This window comes from Zootoca vivipara, chromosome 17, assembly GCF_963506605.1.
Source record: "Zootoca vivipara chromosome 17, rZooViv1.1, whole genome shotgun sequence".
Classification (NCBI taxonomy): domain Eukaryota; kingdom Metazoa; phylum Chordata; class Lepidosauria; order Squamata; family Lacertidae; genus Zootoca; species Zootoca vivipara.
Genome location: NC_083292.1, coordinates 19,908,037 through 19,935,404, shown reverse-complemented (window position 1 = coordinate 19,935,404; position 27,368 = coordinate 19,908,037). Strand labels below are relative to the sequence as shown.

At 45.7% G+C, this 27,368-nt stretch overlaps 1 protein-coding gene across 2 annotated transcripts in view; it reads right to left on the bottom strand.

Annotated features, from left to right (window-relative positions):
• The window catches only part of BICDL1 (BICD family like cargo adaptor 1), a 53,949-nt gene that overhangs the window by 11,351 nt on the left and 15,230 nt on the right, over positions 1-27,368 (bottom strand). Inside the window, exons 3-8 of one of the 2 annotated variants that reach the window (XM_060269977.1) lie at positions 19,004-19,120; positions 6,711-6,857; positions 4,110-4,334; positions 3,292-3,510; positions 2,654-2,797; positions 436-566 (exon numbers count right to left, since the gene is read on the bottom strand). In XM_060269977.1, coding sequence (XP_060125960.1) covers positions 436-566; positions 2,654-2,797; positions 3,292-3,510; positions 4,110-4,334; positions 6,711-6,857; positions 19,004-19,120 — 983 coding nt within the window. The remainder of the gene's footprint in view (positions 1-435; positions 567-2,653; positions 2,798-3,291; positions 3,511-4,109; positions 4,335-6,710; positions 6,858-19,003; positions 19,121-27,368) is intronic. The other variant, XM_060269978.1, reaches the window with a different exon arrangement.

The window sequence follows — 27,368 nt, the reverse complement described above, 5'->3', positions numbered from 1 at the left end:
TTTCCCAGCTTCCCCGCGTGTCCACTGGAGGGAGCACTTCTATTGTACAGAAATCCAGGTTTCTACCTGTGCTAGGTGTGTCATCTGGTCAATGTAAGTGGATGGCTACACCCCCACATGTGATGGAGGGTCTGCATCTGCTTGATATACAGTTTCCGGCTACCTGCTACGTTCCCCAGCTCTGCAGGATTGCAAATTAATGGTACTATATAGAAAAGAACAGAGATGTTTTTACATCACACATGGTGAGCCTGTGGCCCTCCAGGATTCCCAGGTACAATTCCAATCACCCCAACCGTTGACCATGCTGGCTGGGGATGATGGCTTACTTTTTACTGAGCTTCTTGTCACACACAAAGCCAACATGATGCAGCTTCCCCTCTCCCTGGGTGTCACAACCCCACACACCGGTCTCTAAAAAAAAATTCGTCTTACTTGGTGATTGCTTCATCCCGATCCCTGATAGCCTTCAAGAGTTGTTCGCTCATATCCTTATCATCTACTGATCCCCGGAGTCTGTCCCTTTCCTCTTTCAGGGAAGTCATCTCTACACTCAGTAGCGTCACCTGATAAGAAACAGAAGAAAAATTAACCTTTGATTGCCACTCATTGAATGGCAAGAATAAGGCTGACCACTCTGAAGGTGCCGCGAGGAAAAGATCGTGGATAGGGAACTGTGCTTGTCATATCACAACGACAGTTATAAATGGGGTATTTTGAGGGGGGAGGAATAAATTTTAAAACCTTAAATTCCTAAAAAGAATCTACAGCAGAGAAAAACCTGAAAAAGGCATCATGTTGGTTTTCAAACCTCATGTTTTTAAGCCAGACTGGTAGCCCTCCAGATGTTTTTGACTACATCTCTCATTGGTGCTGGCTAACAATCTGGAAGGCGCCAGGTTAGAGGGAGGCTGTTTTAAGCAATTCCCATCGGTGAAAGGAACCACATCAGGATTTTTGAACATTTCAATGTCACTAATACAGAATTTGTGGTTACCATAGCTAGCTGAAACACTATAAAAATGATGTCCTTAGTACCACCCCTTAGTTACAAGAGAAATGGAAAATTGGCCGCTGCAGAGTTTTGAGGACTGCATAGCTTTGTTTACTTTTTTCAGCTAGTCTTCTCGATTTATTTAGGGCTTATCTCCTACCATTAGGCTCAGCAAATATAACAGCAGCTTAATTTAAAATGAATTAAGTTTGTGCATCACACACACGTGTCCATGTTCCTTAAGGATTTACAATCAATCAATCAATCATTCAAACCACAAAAATGGATCCAGTAGGAAAAAGTATAGCTGGGGGTGGGAAGAGGGGAGTGGGTTTTAAACCCATTTAATATATAGAGATAACTCAACAACAACAACAACAACAACAAAGTCCTGCGACACACAGAGAATGATCAGTTCACAGGAAGATGGGGAAGCAGATTATAGGATTCAGAACCGGGCACACATACCAGTGCATTTGCTTGCCGGCCTCCCTCCTCAAGCTCTGGGGCAGCTGGGACGCACTGGGACTGGTGTGGCAGAAGGCAAGGATGCCCAACATTAGGTGGTGCCAGAGCCAATGAAAGACAAGAGTCAACCAAATCTACTTTTGTCTCTATCTTCCTCCCTGCTGTGCCCCAGAAGGGCAACACTGAGACTAAGGGGGTGGAAGATGGAGCAAGGTTGTTTTCTGCTGCTGCAAAAGCTCAGACTCGAACCAATGGATTGAAAATACAAGAAATGAGATTCCAACTAAACATCAGGAGGAACTTTCTGATGGTAAGAGCTGTCTGACAGTGGAACAGACTACCTTGGAAAGGGGTGCCCTCTCCTTCTTTGGAGGTTTATAAACAAAGGTTGGATGGCCATCTGTCAGAGATTCTTTAGCTGTGATTCCTGCATTGCAGGGGGTTGGGCTAGATTCCTCTTGGGTGAGAAAATAGGCAGGTGAGTCTGGCTGAGGGCAGACTGAGCTTGGTGGGACAGGCCCCCATTCACCCTAATGGGCAAGCCTTCATAGGCAGGCCTTCTGTCAGAGGTCTGATGCTTATCAGTTTTTATAGTCTACCTTTCCAGGCCAACTCTTTTTTATCAATATAATTGTGACCAGCTCTGCTTGGAAATTCTAAGAAACAAACATCAGTGGAGTTTTGAAATCAGAGGTTAAAATTAGTGTGCTTTAAAAAGGTTCAGCCCACCATCCAATTGCATCCAAATATAGAGGAAAAACCTGTCCCTCAATCTCTGGAACCAAAACTGGTATACAATATCCCCAAACAAAAATTAAACCAAGGGTGGGCAACCTCTGGCCCTTCAAATGTTCTTGGCCAAGGCATCAGGAGGAATTTTGGGACTGTAGTCCAGCAATACTGAAAGAGCCACAAGCCTCTCCTCCCTTTAACTGGACAAGAAGACTGAAACGATGTAAACAAACTACGTAATTCCATGACAACTCAAACCAGCAACAGAAAACAAATGATCTCAAAGGAGTTTAGTCAGGGTAGTGTGCAACTGAATTGCTCGGAAGTGCAGGTGAGGGGAGTGTTGCTGTGGTCAGGTCTCGCTTCTGTTTCCCATTGGCAAATGATTAGCATATGATCAGGGTGAAAAGAGGTTGCTGGGGTAGACAGGCCTTTGGAAAGTCAGAGGTGCATGCTTACCTGGCTATGGAGCTGCTGCAGCTCTTCCAGGCTCTGCCTCAGTTTCCCCCTTTCGCCTTCCATCAACTCCCTCAAGGCTCTTGAATCTTCGCTCGTCTGTTTGATCTGTTCTTCTAAGGCATCATCGTCACTTCGCCGTGAGCTCTGGCAACCATAATGAAGCAAAGAAAGAAAAGTGACCATCAGCAGAGGTTTGGCAAGCGGCATGGAAGAAAGGAGAGGTCCAGGAGGGACCACACCAAGTTCAGTTAGGGACAGGTGACTCTGAAGATTCATTCTTCTCAGTTTCACCTTTCCCCAGTCTTAAGTCTGGTTCTCCACATTTCCACACCAGTTTGCAAATTTTTAATAGACGTCCTCATTGAAACGCACCAGCATTTTAGTGCCAATTTCTTCCCATATGCACAGTTTTGCAAAGCAATTTTCTCTGATATAATGCACCTGTATGCTATTTTTATGCGCACTTTACCCTCTTATGTGCATTTTTTAATTTCATTAGTTGCCTGCATTGCAAAATTTAGAGAAGCGCGAATTGCAAAGGATGGCAGTGTTTCGGTTTGTGTTTCCTTCTGGAAAGTGCAAATGAGGTAGATTTGCTTTAAATGTGAGCTGAATTTATCCCCCCCGCCCCACCTTACCGTGGAGTCTGTGCCATCTATAACACTTTGGATCAGCCTCTTCAGCTCGCTGAGGGCAGCCCGCAAGCTTCCAGCCGGCACATCTTTGGCCGAGGAGGTTTCTGATGACTCGTCCATGGAAGAGTCCGTGGAGACTGCAGAATCCGCACTGTCGTTCCCTCGAAGGTGACTGCACAAGTAGCGGACCTGGCAGTAGGCCTCCCAGAGCTGGAGTCTTAGCTGTGAGGAGAATGCAGAAAGGACTGTTCTAGGGAGTGTTGACTGGTGCTGATCGGGACTGATAGGGTGGAAGGCAGGGAGCCCATCAGTAGGTGGCGCCAGAGCCAATGGCAGGCAGCGCCAACTCATTCTACTCTTGCCCCCATCTTCTTCCCTGCTGAGTTCTATAAGGACAACACTGAGTCTAAGGAAGCGCCAAGCAATTGGGACCGGCTGAGGACAGGCTGAGGTTGGTGGGGCAGTACCCCTGTTTCCCTAATGGACCAGTCTCCATTTGACCTAGGGTAGCACTTTCCCACATGTTTCGAACAAAGAAGCACACTTGGGGCCAAGCTAGGCATGACTTTTGACACATAGCTTGTCCCTGTGGAATTGATTCCCCCCCCCCAGCAAACAAATTATTAGCATTAAATATTAATGTGTGCCAACCATAAAATAGAACGTACTGGGAAATCGGGTTCATGACTGGATGTCAAATGCAGATCAGGAACATTCAGGAAACACTGGAGTATTCGGAGAATGTGCAACACAAACATTTGCGGGCGGAGGATTTTAGGAAGAAAGTCCACTATGGCTCTACCACACACATATAAACACACCTGTGCTGCACCCAATTCTTCTGGAGCCAAGAGTTTTGATGCTACCTGTTCTCTCTCTTGCTCCAGTTCTTCGGCCTCCATGCTCTGCTCAATCTCTGACATCAGTGACGTGCTGGTAGAGTTGAAATTCTGGAGGCTTCTCTCCTCGCTGAGTTCATCTACCTTTAGCTGCAGTTGCCGATAAGACAGTCTCACCTCCTGAAGTTCTAGCTGGTTCTGATGCAACTGGCACAGGAAATTATAAAGATATATTCTTATATATCAATATATACAGTGGTACCTCGACTTACGAACTACTCAACAACCGATTTTTTCGACTTACGAATGGGGCAAATGGCTGCACGCTTATGAATTTCTCGACATGCGAACAGAAACCGCGGCAGTTTTAGATAGGGTTTTTTTGACTTACAAATTTTTAGATGGGGTTGCTTCGACTTAACGATTTTTTCCGTTTCCAATGCATTCCTATGGGAAATCGCGTTTCCAATGGCGCTTTTCGACTTACGAATTTTTCGACCTACGAAGGTGCCTTCAGAACGGATTAAATTTGTAAGTCGAGGCACCACTGTGTGTGTGTATGTGTGTGTGCGCGCACACACACACACACACACACACACACTGTATATATAATCATCTACCCTTCACCATAAGGTCACAGAGCAGGCTTCAGCAATATAAAATACAAGATAAAAACCAGTTTAAACCATTTACAATCAGAAGAATAGGGTGGGTCTTAATATATATATGTGTGTGTGTGCATTTCATGAAAACTGTTTTGTGAATGTGCCAGGCACACCTCTGTGGGGAGGGATTCCCACAGCTTCACATGCCTGTATGATGCCATTATTTTATTAGTTAAAATTAGCACCCTGCCTTTACACCTGTTCACTGTATTCACAACATTGTGCTTTTGTTTTTAGTTAAACGATTAACAAAACATAAATGAGGCATTTACAGCACAATCCTACATGTCTTTTAAAAACACTGCACGGCTCCAAAACGGCTCAAACGCTCTTTATTTCGGTCTGCTTTTTATTCACTGCTGTTGCTTTTATTCATTGCTGCTAATGTTTTAAACAAGCTATTATTCATGTTTAAGCGGGCATAATGTGGTTTTAACTGGATGATCATATCCTTTTGCTTTAATAATCGTTATTGTATTTTACAAAGTTTTAAGCAGTATCCAGTTAATCTTACTCAGAGTAGACTCATTAAAAATAATGGGCATGACTGTCTTGGATCCATTAATTTCAGCGAGTCCAACTTAGGTTGGATAGAAAGCTTTGCATTCTGCTTTGAAGGGACAATTAAACACTAAGACAGAAAATACCATATTTTTCTCTGTATAAGACTAGGCTTTCCCCCTAAAAATAATGTCAAAAATTAGGGGGCGTCTTATACATGGCTACATCTCTCCCCCCATTTTCTTAAATCTGAATCCCCCAAAATAATGGGTGTCTTATACATGGGGGCATCTGATAGAAGGGAAAATATGGTAAATTGGGGACATAAAAACCAATGCTACCCATAATAAATATAATTCAATACAATTTTAATGCACATTTTATATTCTCTGTAAACCACTTAAGAGGTTATATTTACTACTATATTTAAGAAAATGCTTAAGATGAGTTGAAATGAAAATCAGATAGGGGGGACTTGGGGAAGTCCACATAATAATGGATTGTGAATCAGATAAAAAGAGAAATGATTATTTGTTTTGTTTTTGTTTCATGTAGTGCGTATGTGTTTGTTATGTTGCAGTTGTTTTTGTTATTATGATTGTTTGTATAAAACTAATACAATTTCTTTCTTTTTTTAAAAAAAGGTTATATTTACTGTTCAGCGGCATACACGTTTTTGTGAAGTGTAAAGGTAAAGGGACCCCTGACCATTAGGTCCAGTCGCAGACGACTCTGGGGTTGCGGTGCTCATCTCGCTCTATAGGCCGAGGGAGCCAGCGTTTGTCCGCAGACAGCTTCTGGGTCATGTGGCCAGCATGACTAAGCCGCTTCCAGGGAACCAGAGCAGCGCACGGAAACGCCGTTTACCTTCCCACTGGAGCAGTACCTATTTATCTACTTGCACTTTGACGTGCTTTCAAATTGCTAGGTTGACAAAAGCAGGGACCCCGCTACGGGGATTCGAACCGCCAACCTTCTGATCGGCAAGCCCTGTGGTTTAGACCACAGCGCCACCCGCGTCCCACTTGTGAAGTATAATAATAAACTAAAATAAATGTTTTTTGAACAGGAAGTCCCACTGAATTCAATGGGGGAGCAGGTCTAGGATTGCAGCAACCTTCGAGAATATGCAGCAGGGAAGGGGAATCTGTAGCCCTCCAGATTTCATTGGAGTCCAGCTCCCATTAACTCCGACCCATGTGGTTAATGGTCAAGAATGATGGGAGTTGTAGTCCAGGGCTATCTGGAGCGCCATCACCATTATCATACTGGTTGCTCGTCTAAGCCTCACGATGTTTACCTTCCTGTGCCCAAACTGGTGATCTGGCAGCAATGCTCGATCATAATAACAATATTTAAAATCAGCCCCTTCCTTCCAGCTGTCTCCCCCTTTCCCCAAGCCCCTGTTCCCCCATACCTGCATGTCCTTCTCGTGACTCTGCCGCTCCAAAATCAACACGCGATCTTGAAGCTCCTCCACTGTCCCCTGAAGAAGATTGTTTTCTTCCATCATGGCACTCAGCCGACGCTCCAGCTCGTGCTTCCTATCCGTAAGCATCTTAATCTGAAAGTGGAGGAAGGGGGGTGGGGAGGAAAAGGAACCCCAAAAGTAAGTCTCAAGAGTTTGCGATTTCCCAGTCTGGAGAGAATGAGAACTCGGCCAGGTGGAGAGGAGGAGAGAAATGAGTGCAAAATCTACCTGCACCTGTAGTCAAAAGAGGAGTCCGCTTTCCCTCTTGCCAGAAACTGGAGAAGCAAGAAAGAGAGTGTGGGGGAGGAATTTAAACTCTTAGAGAGCTGGAATGTGGGTTGCCAGGCAAAGGAGGAGGGAGGGAAGGAGGGAAGCCAGGCCGCTGTGTTCTCTGGAATTCCCAAGAGAGATAAAACACCATGAAAGGACGCCTTGCCCCCTCTCTCAGTCTGCTCACGGAGCACCTTGCTTACACCTTCAAAGCACAAACAGATATGTTTATGCAACTGCTTTCCACACTGGGCCTTTTCCTCCTTTTTCTTTTAGGTAGTCAAATGCGGGGGAATTTCCATGGTCTGGATTCCAGGTACCTAAACAGCCCCGTCAGATTTGGGAAGAGGCCTTCTTGCTGCTTCAGGGCAAATACACTTTCTCCTTTTCTTTTACTTTTACACCAATATCTATTTGAACTCCTCCAAGGAGTTCAAAGTAGTGCGTGTAGTTCACCCCCCCACCTCTTTCCCCCACTGTGTCTTCACAACAACCCTGTGGGGTAGGTTAGGCTGAAAGACTGACTGGTTCAAAGTCACCGATGGAGCTTCAAGTCCAAATGGAGATTTGACCCCTCCTCTTCTCCAAGGAGCTCAAAGCAGAGCACATAGTTCTCCCCACCGCCCCCCCCCAACCACCACCACCTCCCCACCCAAATCAAATTCTCAAAGATTCCAGTCGGGTTCAGTACATAAAATCACCCGTCAAAACCTGCAGCTAACACTTAAGTTAATGTTGTATAATGTTCACAAATCCTCATTTTTATATCCACGGGAGCTGAGAAGGAAGGCGATTGGCCCAAGGTCACTCGGTGAGGTTCACAGCTGTGTGGGGATTTGAACCTGGGTTCCTCCAGTCCACGGGCAGCACTTCAACCGAGGGGTAACTATTGTGGTACCCTCCAGATTTTCCCACTCTGTAACTCCCATCATTTCTGACCATTGGCCATGCTGGCTGGGGTTGATGTGAGCTGGAGTCCAACAACATCTGGAGGGCACCAGGTTGGCTACCGTTGTTCTAACCCAGGCATCCCCAAACTTCAGCCCTCCAGATGTTTTGGACTACAATTCCCATCTTCCCCGACCACTGGTCCTGTTAGCTAGGGATCATGGGAGTTGTAGGCCAAAACATCTGGAGGGCCGCAGTTTGGGGGTGCCTGTTCTAACCCTGGCTAAACTAATTTACCAGCAACAGCCACCAAGTTGCCTCTGGAAGCTCACAAGCAGACCCCGATGATGACTGTTTTCTTCTACTTGTCCCCAGCCAGAGGCGTAGGAAGATAGGGGCGGTGGTGGCAGGGCGCCCCGAGCAGCGCGATCCCAGGGGCGCCACCGTGGCTGCCCGCCCCACCCCCAAAATGCATGCCCCGCCCCCGAAACGCATGACACGCCCCCAAACGCGCGCCATGTCCCTGGGGGCAGCGTGCCTGCTCTCCGCCCCCGGTGGCGGAGCATGAAGCTCCGCCGCTGTCCCCAGCACCCAGTTTTCAGAGCTTCCAGTGTAGCACATAAACATCTCTATAGATCTCAAATAAATCCATAACATTAATTTAGGTATAATACAGTCTATTTATTTTCTTTCTTACTATAAAAAAGAGGGGGGGGAGATCCCTCTCTCTGTTGAAAAGCTTTAATTTAATGTTTAAATTGTCAGTGGTTTTTAGTGGAAGGATTGCATTTTGTGACTGTTGCAGCTAAGTCGGCTTGGAAATCTCAATATGTGTATGTGTGTCTAAGGGATGTGCACCATATTCAATCAAAACCCAGAACCTGAACCAATTCTGGGCAATTCCTAGTCAGATTTCGCTGGGTTGGGTTGACACAACCCAAGATCACTCCCATGGGGGCGCCTGGTTGGTCACTGTGAGAAAAAGATGCTGGACTAGTTTGTTTTCACCCAGCAGGGCTATTCCTATGTAGATATGCTACGACAGGCACATGATGTGAAGGAATTTTTTTTGTCAAAACAATGAAGAGTCTTGTGGCATCTTAAAAACTACTCCGAAGATATATTTTTTTGTTCAAGGATGGCCCACCTTAAGGTCAGTCACAGTGTGTTCTTGGAAAGTTTCAATCTCCCCACACTGGTTTTGGTCTATTGCTGTTTCTAAAATCAGATTTGGGTCCATTTAGTTTGTTGCATAGAAAAGTCTGGCCTATTTGTCCTATGTATTTTCTGTATTTTAATGTTGTGTTGGAGGCCGCCCAGAGTGGCTGGGGGAACCTAGCCAGATGGACGGGGTATAAATAATATATTATTATTATTATTATTATTATTATTATTATTATTATTATTATTCAGAATGCAGAAGACACTGCAGGCAGATGACAGCATATATACCACATTGAAAGATGAGCAGGCGAAAGAGCCCCTGATGCTGTAGGTGATATTATTAGGTTCTGTAACAGTCCTGGCCTCAGTCCTGTAACAGTCCTCATAAAGAAGGCTGATCGCAAAGAATTGATGCTTTCGAATTATGGTGCTGGAGGAGACTCCTGAGAGTCCTGAGAGTCCCATGGACTGCAAGAAGATCAAACCTATCCATTCCGAAGGAAATCAGCCCTGAGTGCTCACTGGAAGGACAGATCGTGAAGCTGAGGCTCCAATACTTTGGCCACATCATGAGAAGAGACGACTCCCTGGAAAAGACCCTGATGCTGGGAAAGATGGAGGGCACAAGGAGAAGGGGACGACAGAGGACGAGATGGTTGGACAGTGTTCTCAAAGCTACAAACATGAGTCTGACAAAACTGCAGGAGGCAGTGGAAGACAGGAGTGCCTGGCGTGCTCTGGTCCATGGGGTCACGAAGAGATGGACACGACTAAACGACTAATCAACAACAAACAGTCCTGGCAGAGTTGGGATCTGTAATTCAGTTCTTTATTTATTGATAAAAGTGTTTTCATTCTGCCATAGCATAAAGTACTAGGATAGTGTTGAAAGTTAAAACATAAAACACCACTGGGGGGGGGGAATACAGATAACCATTGAGATAACTGGCTAATCCAAAAACAAAAATTAGACAGCTAAAAAGAAAAGAAGAAGAGGAGGAGGAGTTTGGATTTGATATCCCGCTTTATCACTACCCGAAGGAGTCTCAAAGCGGCTACCATTCTCCTTTCCCTTCCTCCCCCACAACAAACACTCTGTGAGGTGAGTGAGGCTGAGAGACTTCAGAGAAGTGTGACTAGCACAAGGTCACCCAGCAGCTGCATGTGGAGGAGCGGAGATTCAAACCCGGTTCACCAGATTACGAGTCTACCGCTCTTAACCACTACACCACACTGGCTCTGCCAGCATAGAAAGGAGATGCCTAGAAGTCACAGGCTGCATGCCGAATCTCTGCTGGAAGAGTGTTCCACAGCATGGGACCCGCAACACTAAATGCCTGATTTCTAGTTGAGCCACTCTGATACAACGAACAGCACTCCTCTGCATGATCTCAGAGGCCAAGCTAGAATATAAGGGGTGTGATGGCATTGATCCCCAAACTGTGGGTTACTTGGTTTGTGTATTTTGAGTAGCAGCTAGAGATGCCTGCTTAAGGCTCCCGAGGTGCATCTGTACAGATAAGGTCTTGTACCTCTGTAGATAATGGGATTGGAGAATAAGGGCCTGTGCAATACAGCGTTGGAGAGAGTTGCCACTCAAACGCCTGCACCTTCTCCACTTTGTTAATGGTGATGACAGATCCTCCTTTCTCAACCTCGGTTTTGTTTCTCAGGCTATGGACAGCAGCGCACTCTGCATAGCTGGGATTGTGGGAAATGCTGCTGTTTCCTGAGAACCTCTGCTTGGGCACAGAACATACCAGTCTTGTCTAATTGACCTCCCATCAATTAGGCTTGCTGGATGATCACCACATTTTGTGCTAGCCTTCTCCCAAACTGGTGCATTCCAGATGTTTTGGAAGACAATTCCTATCACCCCAGCATTATGTGGCTGTGTTGTTTGGGGCCGATGGAAACCATAGTCCAAAACATCTGGAAACAAGTTGGGAAAGGCTGTTTAACACTCACACTTGTTTTAACTTAGGTAATTACTTCTTATGCTACAGAAACTAATTTACTTTATCAGCAAAACACAATTGCTCCCTGTTTGCATTCCCTCCCACTCCCTTTCCTCCCAATGGGTACGACATATGCGATAAGGTCAAATCAAAGGAGAATGACCACACTAAGGAGTACCCTCTGTTGACTTTGATAAAGTTGCCTTCTGCAATGGATCAAGAGATACAGCATCGGACATACCGTACCTTGCTATCAAGAATGGAGAAACCACCCTCTCTTCTGGGCTCGGTAGAAACAGAAGTAGTTCATAGGGACAGTGGCGGAGCTTCATGCTCCGGCACTGGGGGGGGGGGCGGAGAGCAGGCGGGGGCGTGGCTGGTGCACGTCCGGGGGGCGTGGCGCGCCGTCTGTGGGGGCATGGCACCCAGCACGGCCGGGGGGCAACCACAATGGCACCCCACCGTGATCGCGCTGCCGGGGGCGGTGCACTCCCCCTGCCCCCCTCTTCCTCCGTCAGTGCATAAGGACAGTCAATGTGCCAAGAGGGAAGGGTTTAAAAACCATATGGAGCATAAGAAGCTTACATTGATTTAGACTACTGGTCCGTCTAGCTCAGAATTGTCTACGCTGACTGAAGATGGGAGTTGTTGGGGTTTTAAACACCTGTCTCTGCTTGAACTACTCTTGAGGCGATGACTTCTAGTCCACACAAAAGTGCTCTCTAGCTTACATTAGTTCTTGCGGAAACATTTTTGGCCATTCTGTTGCCAGTGGTTGATCGCTTGGGACTCTCTGCTTACAAAAGAGCTGCTCTACCAGTGAGATACTGCCCTTTCCCTTGGCATCAGTAATGGTCCTGGGCATGAACTGAAGGCATCTTAACAAGCAGGTCTGGGTCTGGCCAGGGCCTGGATGGAGGACCGCCTGGAAACCACATGGTATGATGCCTTGGGTTCCATAGTGGGAAAGACAGGATGAAGAGGCAAGAAAATAATTTTTTTTAAAAAAAAATTTAAGGAAGGCAATAAAAAACAGCAGCTTTCAGAGAACAAGTAGGCTTCAAATGATGTTGATATGGGCCCATTGGGACTGGTAGGGTGGTAGCCAAGGAGCCCAACAGTAGGTGGCACCAGAGCCAATGACAAGCAAAGGCAACAGATGCTAATTTTGTTCCCATCCTCCAACTTCCTGCTGAGCTTTACAAGGGCAACCCTGAGACTAAGGAGGAGGAACTTGACAGCCAGTGCTGATTATAAGAAGGTAGGCAAGTGGGCTGTGGCTAAAGGCAGACTGAGATTGGTGGGGCAGTGCCCTATTTGCCCCAATGGATCAGTCTCCAGTTTTTTGATGTTTCCTGTTGAGGCCCTTTTCTATCTGTGCAACCTCCAGCAGAGGCCGGTAAACATTCTCAGTCCCCGTGGGGGAGAGTCAGGGGAATTTTCAGCATCGCCCAAGGTTATCAAGCGCTACTGAAGGGATTTTCTGCCCGTACGTTTTATGTTTTATTACTCACAATCGTCCTGTTCTCTGTAATTCTTTAGTACACAAATATCAGTTCACCAGTTCCAGACCCTTCCCGTTATCCAATCTGTTTCTCACACAAGAAGGTCAAAAGGTCCCATAAAGAATTTTTTTAAAAAAACCCTCAGAAATATGTAAATCAGAGAAAGGCTAGGTGCAATATAGAGTGCAGACAGGCTTTAAAAGAACCTAAAAAATGTTTTGAGACATTCAGAGCTCTTCTTCAGCAGAAAGAAAAGCCCAAATTTCTGGATACACAAGGTGTACAGCAGCTGTGAAAAAGGTATCTTCCATGTTATGGATCATTACGAAAGGGATCAAAAATGAAATCAGCTGAATTTTAGATGTCTAGCTAAAACTGTTTTATTTCAGGAGGTCTTTGAATTATGAATGATGTTCTGATTCTTTAAATAAAAAATCTTAGATTTTATGCTTAAATTTCTGAGATTTCCAATGTCTGAGAATTAGGCTGAATTGATATTTTATATGTTGAATGTTTTCTTTTTTATCATTGTAAGCCACTTTGAGACTTAAGACAATGAAAAGTGGTATATAAAATTGCAAATCAGATAAATTCAATTGTATACTGTGTCCAACAGGGGTGGGCTGTGCAACCATCAACCACCTCACATCACCACCACATCAGTGGAAGCACTTTCCTTTGCCAGCATAGTTTGATTTCAAAGCACACAGGCAAAGGAAGTGGGATTTGTAGCCATCACTGATGAGCAGGTCCCAAGTGGAACCAATCCGAGTGCGGCATGCATTTGTTGCGGGATTCAAGCCTCTCCTTGCCAAGGAACTATTAAGAAGGCACTTAAAGCTCCCAGTTGCTCCTTTGCAGCAGTGTGGAAAAGAGAGGTGCAACTTGGTTAGGGGGTTTCAGAGGCCAAATTAGGTCCCCCGCAGGGCCTAATGAGACTAGAGGTTCCCCATTACAGTGCTACCTCAGTTTACGAACAGTCCTGTTTACAAACTATTCGGTTTACGAACTCCGCAAAACCGGAAGTAGTGTTCTGTTTTGCGAACTTTACCTCGGTCTACGAACGGAAGCCGAATGGTGGAAGGGCACCGGCGGCGGGAGACCTCATTAGGGAAAGCGTGCCTCGGTTTAAGAACGGACTTCAGGAATGTATTAAGTTCTTAAACCGAGGTACCACACGGCTGGAGAGGGGGAAGCGGCCTATAGGAAGGAAGTTGAGAAGTTGGTGGGGTGGTGCAGGGAAAACAATCTCTTGCTTAATTTAAAGAAAACAAAAGAGATAATTGTGGACTTTAGGAAATGCAAATTGAATATTCAACCACTTAATATCGAGGGGAAGTGTGTGGAACAGGTCTCGGTGTTTTTATTTCTGGGAATGGATTTGAGAGATGATCTAATATGGGGAGCAAATAGCAAAGACCTGATGAAGAGAGCACAGCAAAGGCTATACTTTCTGAGAATCCTCCGGAAAAACAATCTCTCAAAGGACCTGCTGAGGGCATTTTACCACTGTACTGTAGAAAGTGTATTAACCTATGGTCTGTGTGTGTGGTTTGGGAGTTGCACAGGTGGAGAAAGAACAGTGTTGTCCAGGGTTGTAAAGATTGCAGAGAGGATAATTGGGCACACTCTTCCCACTTTGGATCAAATCTATGCCTCCAGGCGCTATAAGAAAGTTGCAGATATTGTGCAGGATAGTGTGCACCCCGGAAATGATCTCTTTCAGCTTCTGCTTTCTGGAAGGAGGTATAGGGTTATAAAGACCAAGACTAGCCGCCTGAGAAATAGCTTCTATCCAAGAGCGATTTCGGTTTTGAACACAGCGAGAGGCAGTCTGTGAGGGAGGGTCTGTATTCAGTTGTGGGGCATCAGAGTTTTGGGGGGGGGCAAATCAGGAAGGGTATTAAGAGTTTTTAGGGGGTTAATAATGTATAGGTGAGATGGGTAGCGAGTCGATATGCATTTTTTGGATAGTAGGCTGATGGTTGTTGTAAGTTTGATGTTCAGTTTCATTGTTCTGCATGGGACAATGACAATAAAGATTATCGTATCGTATCGTATTGTACCACTGTACTGATGTACAATTCTGGTCATCACATCTCAAAAAGAAAAAAAAAGGTTTAGAAAAGGGCAATCAAAATGATCCTATGAGGAAAGGCTACCATGTTTGGGGCTTTTTTGAAAGAAGGCAATTAAGGGGGGATAATATAGAGATGTAGAAAACTATGTCCCCTTCATGGATCACTGCCTTGTCGTGGCGAAGGGGCTTGAATAACTCCAAGAAGCTATGAGCTATGCCAGAGGTCAGCCACCTTTTTCAGCCGTGGGCCGGTCCACCGTCCCTCAGACCATGTGGTGAGCTGGACTATATATTTTTTGGGGGGGGGGATGAACGAATTCCTATGCCCCACAAATAACCCAGAGGTGCATTTTAAATAAAAGCACACATTCTACTCATGTAAAAACACCAGGCAGGCCCCACAAATAACCCAGAGATGCATTTTAAATAAAAGGGCACATTCTACTCATGTAAAAACATGCTGATTCCTGGACCATCCGTGGGCCGGATTGAGAAGGCGATTGGGCCACATCCGGCCCATGGGCCTTGGGTTGCCTACCCCTGAGCTATGCCGTGCAGGGTCACCCAAGACAGACAGGTCATAGTCGAGAGTTTAGACTAAATGTGATCCACCTGGAGAAGAAACTGGCAAGCCACTCCAGTATTTTGCCAAGAAAACTCCATGGATATAAAAAAGGAGAAGCTTTGAGAAGAAAGTGAGAGTTTCCAAGGCATGCTCTGGTTCATGGGGTCACAGAGAGTCAAACACGACTAAGGCGACTAAACAACAAAGAAAACCATGTATAAAAAGATATATGAAATAGCTTGATGCAGCCTGGCAATTTTTAATGGCAGGGGTGGGAACCTGTGACCAGCCAAATGTTACTGGATTTCAACTCCCATTAGCCCCAGCAGCCAGCATGATCAATGGTCAGGGATGATGGCAGGTGGAGTCAAGCAACATCTTGAAGTCCCTGGGTTTCCCCGCCATAGTCTTAAGGTCTTTGGGAGAGAGAAACAGCAAAACAGATACCAAGACTTAAAAACAATGCATATGTCAATGATTAAAGCAGGCATCCCCAAACTTCGGCCCTCCAGATGTTTTGGATTACAATTCCCATCTTCCCCAACCACTGGTCCTGTTAGCTAGGGATCATGGGAGTTGTAGGCCAAAACATCTGGAGGGCCGCAGTTTGGGGATGCCTGGATTAAAGCATCCTTTATCAATGAATGATTGTACCCAGTGGTGGCTGGTGCCCATTGGGCAGAAGGAAGGGAGACCAGCAGTAGGTGGTGCTAGAGTCAATGAGAGGCAGAGCCAACCAATTCTAGTTTTGTCTCCATCCTCCCCCCTGCTGAGTTCTATGGGGGCAACATTGAGACTAAGGAGGAGGAGGAAGCTGATAGGCAGTGCCACCCCCTGGACCGGATACAATTCAGAAGCCAGGAAGATGGGAGCTGGCTGAAGATAGACTGAGATTCGTGAGCAGTACCCCATTTCCTCAAAGGGACCAGCCTCCACTGATGGTACCAACACCCCAACTCTTCTTGCAGATCAGTAGAGACAAGAAGAAGATGAAGTAAGCCAAGAACCCAGAGAGCTAGAGACATAAAGAGCATCACAAGCATGACATGCAAGAAATGGAGGCTGATGGACATGCATTTCAGACCCTAGGACCACTTTTGTACTTACTTCAAGGATTTGCTGCTCCACAGTCAAGTAGGAAGGGAACGGGGAAGGAGAGAAAGGGGACAAGTCAGGATTGACGAGGAGAAACCAATAAATCTAAAAGCTCAAGGTGGGGAGGGGAAACCTTTTCTAAAACAATAAAACAAAATGCTTACCCCAGCCCTCCAATCTGTTTTTTAATAAACAGAGTGCGGTGGGAGCCTGTAGACCTCTAGATGCTAACATTCTCAGCAAGGACTATTGCAGTAGAAGATGTTGAGTTTTACTAGTTGTATAATGTTGCACTAGCAGAAGCCATTTACACAAAGCTACCAGCTAACCCACGCAGGTGGGTGCTGTGGGTTAAACCACAGAGCCTAGGGCTTGCCGATCAGAAGGTCGGTGGTTCGAATCCCTGTGACGGATTCAAACCGTTGCTCAGTCCAGCTCCTGCCAGTTCGAAAGCACGTCAAATTGCAAGTAGATAAATAGGTACCACTCCGGCGGGAAGGTAAACGACGTTTCTGTGTGCTGCTCTGATTCACCAGAAGCGGCTTTGTCATGCTGGCCACATGACCTGGAAGCTGTACGCCGGCTCCCTTGGCCAATAACGCGAGATTAGCGCCGCAACCCCAGAGTTGGTCACGACTGGACCTAATGGTCAGGGGTCCCTTTACCTTTACCAGCAACCTGCCTATGCATTTGCTTGCACAAGCTTCCTTCGGCACAAAACAGTTCACTCGCAGAACAAATATGTATACTGATGAGTGACTTCAACTTAGCACCACTGTGGGTGCAATTGTGGTACAAAGCACAAATTATAGACAAAGCCATCTTTGCATTTAAGCCAACGATGGCCAACCTACTTGGCCAGGAGGTCAAGTAGAGCAAGCCAAAGAGACATCTTTGCTGCCCCAGAGCTCCCAGAACAAGGGGAGTAAATTATGCAAAACTGCAACAAATATTTATCCACTTCACTTCACCTTGCTGCAATATTGGAAGTTTTGTAGCTTTTGTTTGTTTGTTTGTTTGTTTGTTTGTTTGTTTAGTAAGAGGGAAAGGGAAGAAAGACAAGGACAGAAAAGAATAAACACATGGGTCATTGGGAAAACAGGAGTCTCAAGATGGTGGGCAGGATCTGGGGGCCCAAATGAAGCTAAAAGAGAAGAGAGAAATACAGAAACTTTTGTTCCTGCTCAAAGTTGCATTGATCAAGCCTCTGGGTTCTTTGAGCAGATATTTTATATTTGCCTGTGCCATGTGTTATTTCTACAACCATAAGGTCTAGAAACATGAATTAAAGTGGAAATCTGGAGACTTTTGCCAAAGGAGCAAGAACTCAAAATCTAGTTCTAATCATCTTATGTTTAAAGCACATTCAACACACATTGAAAGCATGTGGCAACCCCCAAAGAATAATAGGAACTGTATTTTTTATCCTTCACGAAGCTACACTTCCAGCACCCTTAACAAGCTACACTTCCCATGTTCCCTTGCCGAGGGGGGTGGGGAAACCAATGGGCTTTAAATGTATGGTGTGAATGTGCCCTCAGAATCCAGAAAGCAGTGGGCTGGATGTCTGGATACTTTCCTGCAACTAAAAATACTCCCTGTACATTCATGAAAACTCCAACTCTAAGTGGTCTAGAAGGAAGATTCAGTCTACTTTAAGCTTTCCCCCATCATTCTATGTAAAGGGAATTATTCAACCCCTGCTGGCAAGGCTGACATGGAACATTCCAGGAAGAGCTTCACCATTTAATTGTGCTGAATGCATAATTGGTCTTAATTGCAATGGTGGCCCTGCCATTTCTGGAATCCTTGCAAAATGGACCATAGACCGGGGTTGGTGTATGATTTTTCCCCCCTATTGAAGACTATATTACTTCAGGGGGAATCAATCGGGGGTGAAACCAATGGTGGGAGCTGTTTGGAGGGTGGCATAGTACTCCCTCCATCCCTGCACCACCTCATTATCTCTCTCACCCTCATACACACACACACACACACACACACACTGCAGATAAAGCAAACCATTCTTAGAGGAGTATAGTCCAATTATGGGACGCGGGTGGCACTGTGGTCTAAACCACTGAGCCTCTTGGGTTTCCCGATCAGAAGGTCGGTGGTTCGAATCCCTGTGACAGGGCGAGCGAGCTCCCATTGTTCGGTCCCTGCTCCTGCCAACCTAGCAGTTCAAAAGCACGTCAAATTGCAAGTAGATAAATGGGTACCACTCCGGCGGGAAGGTAAACGGCGTTTCCGTGTGCTGCTCTGGTTCGCCAGAAGTGGCTTAGTCATGCTGGCCACATGACCCGGAAGCTGTATGCCAGCTCCCTCGGCCAGTAAAGCGAGATGAGCGCCACAACCCCAGAGTCGTCCGCGACTGGACCTAACGGTCAGGGTTCCCTTTACCTTTTTTATAGCCCAATTCTTAGAGGGGTAGAGGAAGTATGGGCCTGCAGTGTCAGGATAGGGCGTGTGTGTTTGCCTGCAGCCTTTGGGCCAACATAGGAGCATAGAAAGCTGCCTTATACTGAGTGAGACCAGTAGCTCCATCTAGCTCAGTACTGCTCAGTACTGATGGGCAACAGCTCTCCAGGTGTCTTCCCCAGCCCTACCTGGAGATGCCATTGGGAACTGAACCATTTTGCTATGGGCCTTCCCCTCCAGGTTCTCTACCAGTGCCATAGATCATCCCAGCCGTAGGGGGGGGGGGAACTCACCTCTGCTTGAAGGCTCTCGAGTCGTATGATGTGCTGGCTGGTCGATGACTTCTTCTCCCTGAAGTCCTCTTGGAGGACATGGACCTGCATAGAGAGCTGTTTTTCCACCTCCGATGCCTGCAAAAGATGGAAGTGCTAGGCAATAAATAAATAAATAAATAATCGAAGGCACAAACAGCTTTAATGTAGAACTCTGCCTTGTTTTGGTCTTCCCACTGAACATTGATTGTCTCTCTGCTGGCAGAATGGCTCTGCCATCATGGCTGGGCAGCTTCATGTAAGACAGTGGCAAATCTCACGTTCCACCAGGTTACCATTTCCAAAAATACAACTGGGATTTAAGAGGCGCTTAAATAAGTAACTCCACCAGATGCTAGAACTTACTACACCTTATCAATATGTGCTGCTATAGATGGAGAATTAATGCTCTTCCATTGGGCAATGATCAAAAATCTTGTAGCTGTAAACAGGTGAACTTTCAGATCTGTTCTCAAAGCAGGTACATGTAGTTGGGGTAAGTCAACTAACAATACCACTAGAGGACAAAAGAGAACAGCATAACCTGTGATGGAGCAGGTGGAGAACCTGGGGGTTCACAGGAATAAAGCTTCGGGGATAGCGACTTTCCTACAGGGTTGATGTTGCTTTTTTTTAAAAAGAAAACAAAAAGTGAGACCAGGAATTGGTTCCAGTTATTCACAAATTGCCCTAGGATGTTCCCAAAGGAAATCATTACCATTCTGTTTTGCAAAAAGTAAAAATAGACCTCGGTTAGCGCCAGAGGCATCCATCTCCCAGCAACTAAAAATGAGATGTGCTGAATGAAGGAGGAAGCCGGAGCATTTGAAATAATCCATTGATAAAGAGTTGCCTGCTTTATATTTTAAAGAAAAGGCATTCCCCCATCAGACATGGAACCAGCCTCATACCCAGTGTGTTTATAGCTGAGGTAACATTTCAGCTGGGATATCAGGTTCAAAGTTTACACTTTTTATCTGGTAGGCGGGGGGGGGGGAACCTCAGGATTGAGGGCCCTCATTACTCCCCCATTTGCCTGTTTGCAAAAACACACCTCCTTTAGTGTTTTTGACTAGCTGAAAGGTGTGTGAGAGTGCGTCAAAATCAGCCTACTGTACGAAAGGAGAATTTACATTCAATGCTCTGCCTACTTTTGCCCCTAGCTCCTCCTGCCACTGGCATGTGGTCCCAGAAGGCTGCTCAGAATGGAATACAGTCCTTGAGCTGAAAAAGATTCAGAATCCTGGAGGTGCTATTTCCCTTGCTGGAACTAATTCCCACTTCCTGCCCACAAACATAGGATGCTTTGCAGTAGGGAAAGTGACAGGAAAGAGTGGGATAAACAATTGCTTGGCACAGCAACTTCATAGAACTGTCCCGCAAACAAATCAGAATGACTGCTCAAAAAAAACAGCTGATGTCGCATAACCTCCCCACAAACTTTGTGCAAGCAAATCAAGGTGAATACTCAATACGCAGGTCATCTGGAAGTGACCTCGCTCAGTATTCTCTAACCCAGGCATCCCCAAACTGCGGCCCTCCAGATGTTTTGGCCTACAACTCCCATGATCTCTAGCTAAGAGGACCAGTGGTCAGGGATCATGGGAATTGTAGTCCAAAACATCTGGAGGGCCAAAGTTTGGGGATGCTGCTCTAAACTTTCTCTTCCACTTATCCTCTCTGGAGATAGATAGATAGATAGATAGATAGATAGATAGATAGATAGATAGATAGATAGATAGATAAATATTTTTTTATTTATATCCCGCCCTCCTCGGCCAAACTGGGCTCAGGGCGGCTACATCAAAGTATATAATACATTAAAACATAAAATCCAGCAATCGACTGAAATACAGATTAAAATCAGATTAAAATCAGAATAAATCAGATGGCAACCCACAATTTATAACTATAGCTATAAGGGTTGGATTGAACCTGCAGATGATCTACCACTGAGTTATGCCATTCCTCCACAGCACAGATCCTGCCGTGACATTTAAAGCACTCTTATAGCACTCCCACAACCACAGCTCAAGGACCACCTCTCCCTATATGAACCAAGCGGGACCCTGCAATCATCATCTGAGGCCCTTCTTCCTGTGCCTCCTCTATGACAGGTCCGGAGGGCGGCAACAGAAGAACAGGCCTTTTCTGCAGTGACTCCCTGTTTGTGGAATGCTCTCCTCGGGGAGTCTCATCTTACATATACTTAGGTGCCAGGTGAAAATGTTTTTTGTCAACCAGGCCTTGGGCTGATTAACATTACATGGCCTTTTAAATGTGTTGGTTCATTTTTGTTTTCGGTTGTTCTCATTTTGTATGTTTATGTTGTGATTGTCCCTGAGATCTTCAGATGAAGGATGGCATACAAAATGATAGGTAGATGATAGATAGATAGATAGATAGATAGATAGATAGATAGATATAGATAGATTTAAAAAGGGAGCCCTGACCATTAGGGTCCAGTCGTGACTGACTCTGGGGTTGCGCACTCATCTCGCGTTATTGGCCGAGGGAGCCGGCGTACAGCTTCCAGGTCATGTGGAAGCACGACAAAGCTGCTTCTGGCGAACCAGAGCAGCACACGGAAATGGCATTTACCTTCCCGCTGTAGTGGTACCTATTTATCTACTTGCACTTTGACGTACTTTCGAACTGCTAGGTTGGCAGGAGCTGGGACTGAGCAATGGGAGCTCACCCTGTGGCAGGGATTCATAGAATCGTAGAGTTGGAAGAGACCACAAGGGCCATCCAGTCCAACCCCCTGCCGAGCAGGAAACACCATCAAAGCATTCTTGACATATGCCTGTCAAGCCTCTGCTTAAAGACCTCCAAAGAAGGAGACTCCACCACACTCCTTGGTAGCAAATTCCACTGCCGAACAGTTCTTACTGACAGGAAGTTCTTCCTAATGTTTCGGTGGAATCTTCTTTCTTGTAGTTTGAATCCATTGCTCCGTGTCCGCTTCTCTGGAGCAGCAGAAAACAACCTTTCTCCCTCCTCTATATGACATATTTTTATATATTTGAACATGGCTATCATATCACCCCTTAACCTTCTCTTCCACCTGCGTCCCAGTAGAGATAGATAGATAAATAAAATTAATAGCTTCCCCAAAGATTCCTGGGAATTGTAGTTTGCTACAGGTGCTGAGTTGTTAGAACCCTCACAGAGCTACAGTTCCCAGTGTTCTTAACAAACTACAGTTCCCAGCACTCTTTGGAGGACGCCACAACTGATGAGGGACGCGGGTGGTGCTGTGGGTTAAACCACTGAGCCTAGGGCTTGCCGATCAGAAGGTCGGCAGTTTGAATCCCCGCGACGGGGTGAGCTCCCGTTGCTCGGTCCCAGCTCCAAGCCAACCTAGCTGTTCAAAAGCACATCAAAGTACAAGTAGATAAATAGGTACCACCGCGGGAGGAAGGTAAACGGCATTTCTGTGCGCTGCTCTGGTTCGCCAGAAGCGGCTTTGTCATGCTGGCCACATGACCTGGAAGCTGTATGCCAGCTCCCTCGGCCAATAAAGCGAGATGAGCGCTGCAACCCCAGAGTCGTCCGCGACTGGACCTAACGGTCAGGGGTCCCTTTACCTTTACAACTGATGTAGTGGTACTGTATAAGAGTGCTTAAATATATGTGTGGAGTGCGACCTGTGCTTCTTAAACTGGTGTGCATACAGTGCTCCCCCTGCCGGCAACAAAAATGCATTGCAGCAAGAACTGAGGGTGTGCACTGTGCTACTAAGGAGGGCAAGGCATGGGGACTGGAAAACAGCATCACTCTGACCCCAGGAAAGTGGCTTATGCACAAGTGACCTCAGTAGCTTTGTTTGCTGTCCTGCAGGCAGGTGGGGGAGAGAGAGTGCCATGTGTCATGATGAGCTAAGTGACCATCTGTTTGCTTCTTGTGTAGATGCCAGTGCGGGTGTGCAGGTCTGTGCAGACTCAGAGTTTAATAGGATTATGGTCCTGATACAGGGCTACGTCTAAGCCATCTACCATCTGTCCTCTGACACCTTAAAGAAGAATCTCTGTTCCCATTTTCATCCAGCTTAGATATAGATATAGGAGATACACTACCAGGCCAGGTTTCAAGGTTCTTTTACCATCTTGGCTGTGAGCCCTGGAAGACCTGCTCCCTGCCTTGCATGCCTTTTCCCACCTGGCTTTGGAGGGCGGGGCCCTGACTGACTCCAGCTACGAAAGCTGAAGCTGCTGAATAAACTATTGGGTTGGGGTATTGTTTAAGGGTTTTGTTGCAGGAAGGGTTGCTGTTGTTTTTGATTCCCCCCCCCTGCAACTTCATTTTAGATCTTGTTATGATTTATGTGGAAATTGTTTAATTTGGTTGTGTTTAGGGAAGTTTTTAATGACAGATGTTTTAATGTAGTTTTAATCTTTAGTTGGAAGCTGCCCAGAGTGGCTGGGGAAACCCAGCCAGGTGGGCAGGGTATTAATAATAATAATAATAATAATAATTTACTTTTTGATGTTTTACATATTGTTTATGGCCATTTTGTTATGCTGGTAATTATGCATTTTTTCATGTTGTAAGCCCCCTCGAGCATGGTTTTAACTATGGAAAGGCAGCATACAAATAAAATTATGTATGTGTGTATGACATTTACAAGGCCATTAACTACTGTGGTGCCTCGCAAGACGAAATTAATTTGTTCTGCGAGTTGTTTTGTATTGCGGTTTCGTCTTGCGGTTTTCCAATTTAAACAAAGCAAAGCAAAAAAAAATGCAAAAAAAAAATCCGTCTTGCGAAGCATGGCCATAGAAAAATTCGTCTTGCGAGTCAACAAAAAGATCGCAAAACGCTTTCGTCTTGCGAGTTTTTTGTCGCGCGAGGCATTCATCTTGCGAGGTACCACGGTACTTGGTTCCAGGATATCTCAAGGACTGCCTGATTCCTTATATCCTTGCCTGATCACTGAAGTCTTCAGGGGGGGTCACCGCTCTGATTTTTAATGCCCATACAGCCTGAGACTGAGATATCTACCTTTTGCTATATAAACCTTTATAGGAAAGGTTATGATAGAGCACCTGCTTTGCATGCAGAAGATTCAATCCCCAGCCTCTCCAAGTAGGGTTGGGGATGTCCCCTGCCTGAAACCTTGGAGAGACTCTGCCAATGTGTAGAAAAGACTGAGCTAGATGGACCAAGAGTCTGACTCGGTATAAGGTAGCTTCTGCTGTTCCTATGAAAATTGGGACATTTACTATAACATAATTAATAATAATAATAATAATTATACCCCACCCTCCCTGGCCAAGACCGGGCTCAGGGCAGCTAACACCAAATATAAAATACAGTAAAAACATTTAAAACAAAACAAACAAACAAACAAACACTTGATTGAAATACAGGTTAAAATGCAGCCTCGTTTTAGTGGTAGCCCATAAATCAGGCATCCCCAAACTTCGGCCCTCCAGATGTTTTAGACTACAGTTCCCATCTTCCCCGACCACTGGTCCTGTTAGCTAGGGATTGTGTAAGTTGTAGGCCAAAACATCTGGAGGGCCGCAGCTTGGGGATGCCTGCCATAAATCAATATCATAAGGGGAGAAAACGTCAGATATTCACCAGGGCCAACTATCCATGCTGATCCTACGTGGGTCCATAAAAAAAATATGAGAGGGGGGGTCAGACTGAGTCCAGCCCAAAGGCCAGGTGGAACAGCTCCGTCTTGCGTTATGCATTATGATATTCTGTGAAGGCTGTTCTATGCATTCTGCCAAAATTTGAATGTCTAAGTGCAAGGTACTTATAAGCAGCTCCTTGACCAATTCCTGTTCTCCCTTCTTAGGATTCCTCATCTTAAAAAAAACAAAACAAAAAACTTGGGACCAGATGGCCTTTCAAACAGAGGAAAGTAGGAGACACAGACATCCTAGATTTGCCTCACTCCCTAGCAGCCTTCTGCTACTCACTGAAGCTCTTCCTTTAGACAGGTATTTACGAAGCACCCTGACCTCTTAATTTTAATTCTATTGGCGTGTGAAACCTTGGGTTTAAGCCATCGATTGTCCATCTTCCTTTTAAAACTATCACTGCTGATTATTGATTTGCCTTTTGTTGCAATTTAAGAGTGCAGGGTGAGCTGCCGTGGAACATTTTATCGGGGAAGTGAGATTATAAATTAATAAATGCAATTTCCCCACAAGACAGGAATAGTACACTTGAGCCTCTCAGGCAGTATTTTAATTTGCCACTTCTGGGATTGTTGGGAAAGTAGAAGGCACTGCGACAACCCGTTCAAGCCAATGTAGGCTTCATAGTTGCACCGCAACACCCACATAGCAGCATTTAGCAACTCTTGTGTGATGTCGGCCTGTGCCACAGCCAGACCCACGAGTGATAATGCTGGGGGCCCCAAACAAGTGTTCAAAGTAGTTACCCCCACATAATGGGTAGTGCCCACTGGGACTGGTAGAGTGGAAGGCTGGAAGGCTGGCAGTAGGTGGGGCCAGAGACAATGGCAGACAGAGCCAACGCATTCTTGTCTCCACCCTGATGGTTCTACGGAGGAAATGCTGAGACTACGGAAAAGGAAGCTGGTTGTAAGCAAAAAGGTAGTCAAGTGGGACTGAGGTTGGTGGGGCAGTGCCCCATTCTTCCCAGTGGACCAGCCTCCATGGCTACAGTGTGCCACTCATGGCATCCAGGCCACAAGTAAGCCCAAACATCTTGTTGCTTGTGAAAGAAAAAACAAAACCATTGAACCAATTCCACTGGGGGACATAGCCTCGCTGTTCCATAATAACCCCCGACTGTGTGTTAAAGCTATTTTAAAACAGGATTACTTGCAATGTAAGCTGTTCGTTGAACAGCCTTTTGTGGATTGCCAAGTATGTGGGACGCGGGTGGCGCTGTGGGTTAAACCACAGAGCCTAGGGCTTGCCGATCAGAAGGTCGGCGGTTCGAATCTCCGCGACGGGGTGAGCTCCCGTTGCTCAGTCCCTGCTCCTACCAACCTAGCTGTTCAAAAGCACGTCAAAGTGCAAGTAGCTAAATAAGTACCGCTCTGACAGGAAGGTAAATGGCGTTTCCGTGCACTGCTCTGGTTCGCCAGAAGCGGCTTAGTCATGCTGGCCACATGACCCGGAAGCTGTACGCCGGCTCCCTCAGCCAGTAAAGAGAGATGAGCGTCTCAGAGTTGGTCACGACCGGACCCAATGGTCAGGGGTCCCTTTACCTTTACCTAAGTATGTGGAAGATAGTGGAATATATACTCAAACCAAAAACGCCCGGTTTTGAGTTTACAAGAAGGCTTTCAGAAACAGCCCTGTTGTTTCATGGCTGCCAGAGCATCCATGGAGAGGATGGTTTCAATGTTTATTATTTTTATCCAAAGGGCAAGCTAAGGATCACAGTTGTAGTGGGTTTTTTTAAAAAGTTATGTTCTCAACGAGGTAGGCCCCAAGAAATGTAGCCACATTCAGGAACCACAACTGGATCCTGTAATGAAAGGTTGCTGCATGTTTTATACTTGTGCAAACCTCTGGACCACCCCCCAAACTGCCAGTACCTCCCCGTCATACATAAACTGTGCATTTCAGCTAAGGTATCGTTCCTGTGCTTGATAATGGGAAACTATTTAAATAGCCGATCATCTGTATGTTCGTGTAAAGTTGTCTAAAGAAAAGGTGAGCAATGGTGGAATGTGTGTACAAAATTATGCATTGTGAAGGTGTGGAGAAAATGCTAGAACTCATTAGTCATCTGATGAAGCTGAATGTTAGGAGATACAAGGCGGACAACAGAAAGTACTTCTTCACACAGCGCAAAGTTATATGCAGTTCACTCCCTCATGAGGTAGTGATGGCCAACAACTGGGCTGGATTTCAAAGATTAGACAAATTCATGGAGGATAATGCTATCAATGGCTTCTAGCCATGATGGCTTCTTTCTGCCTCTCTCTCCCACTGTCAAAGGCAGTATGCCTCAGAATACCAGTTGCTGGGAATCACAATGTGGGAGAGGGCTGTTGTGCTCAGGTCCTGATTGTGGAATTGTTTTATTTATCTGTATTCTGTTATGATGTTTTTAAATATTGGAAGTTACCTTGAATCCCAGCTTTTGAAATAGGTGGGATATAAATACATTAAATAAAAAAAATAGATAATCTAATAAAGCAGAGTGCTGTGTAGATCAGGCATCCCCAAACTTCGGCCCTTCAAATGTTTTGGACTACAGTTCCCATCTTCCCCAACCACTGGCCCTGTTAGCTAGGGATCATGGGAGTTGTAGGCCAAAACATCTGGAGGGCCGCAGTTTGGGGATGCCTGGTGTAGATGATCCAGGATAAGCCCACTATTAATGCGCTATTATTGCTTCAATG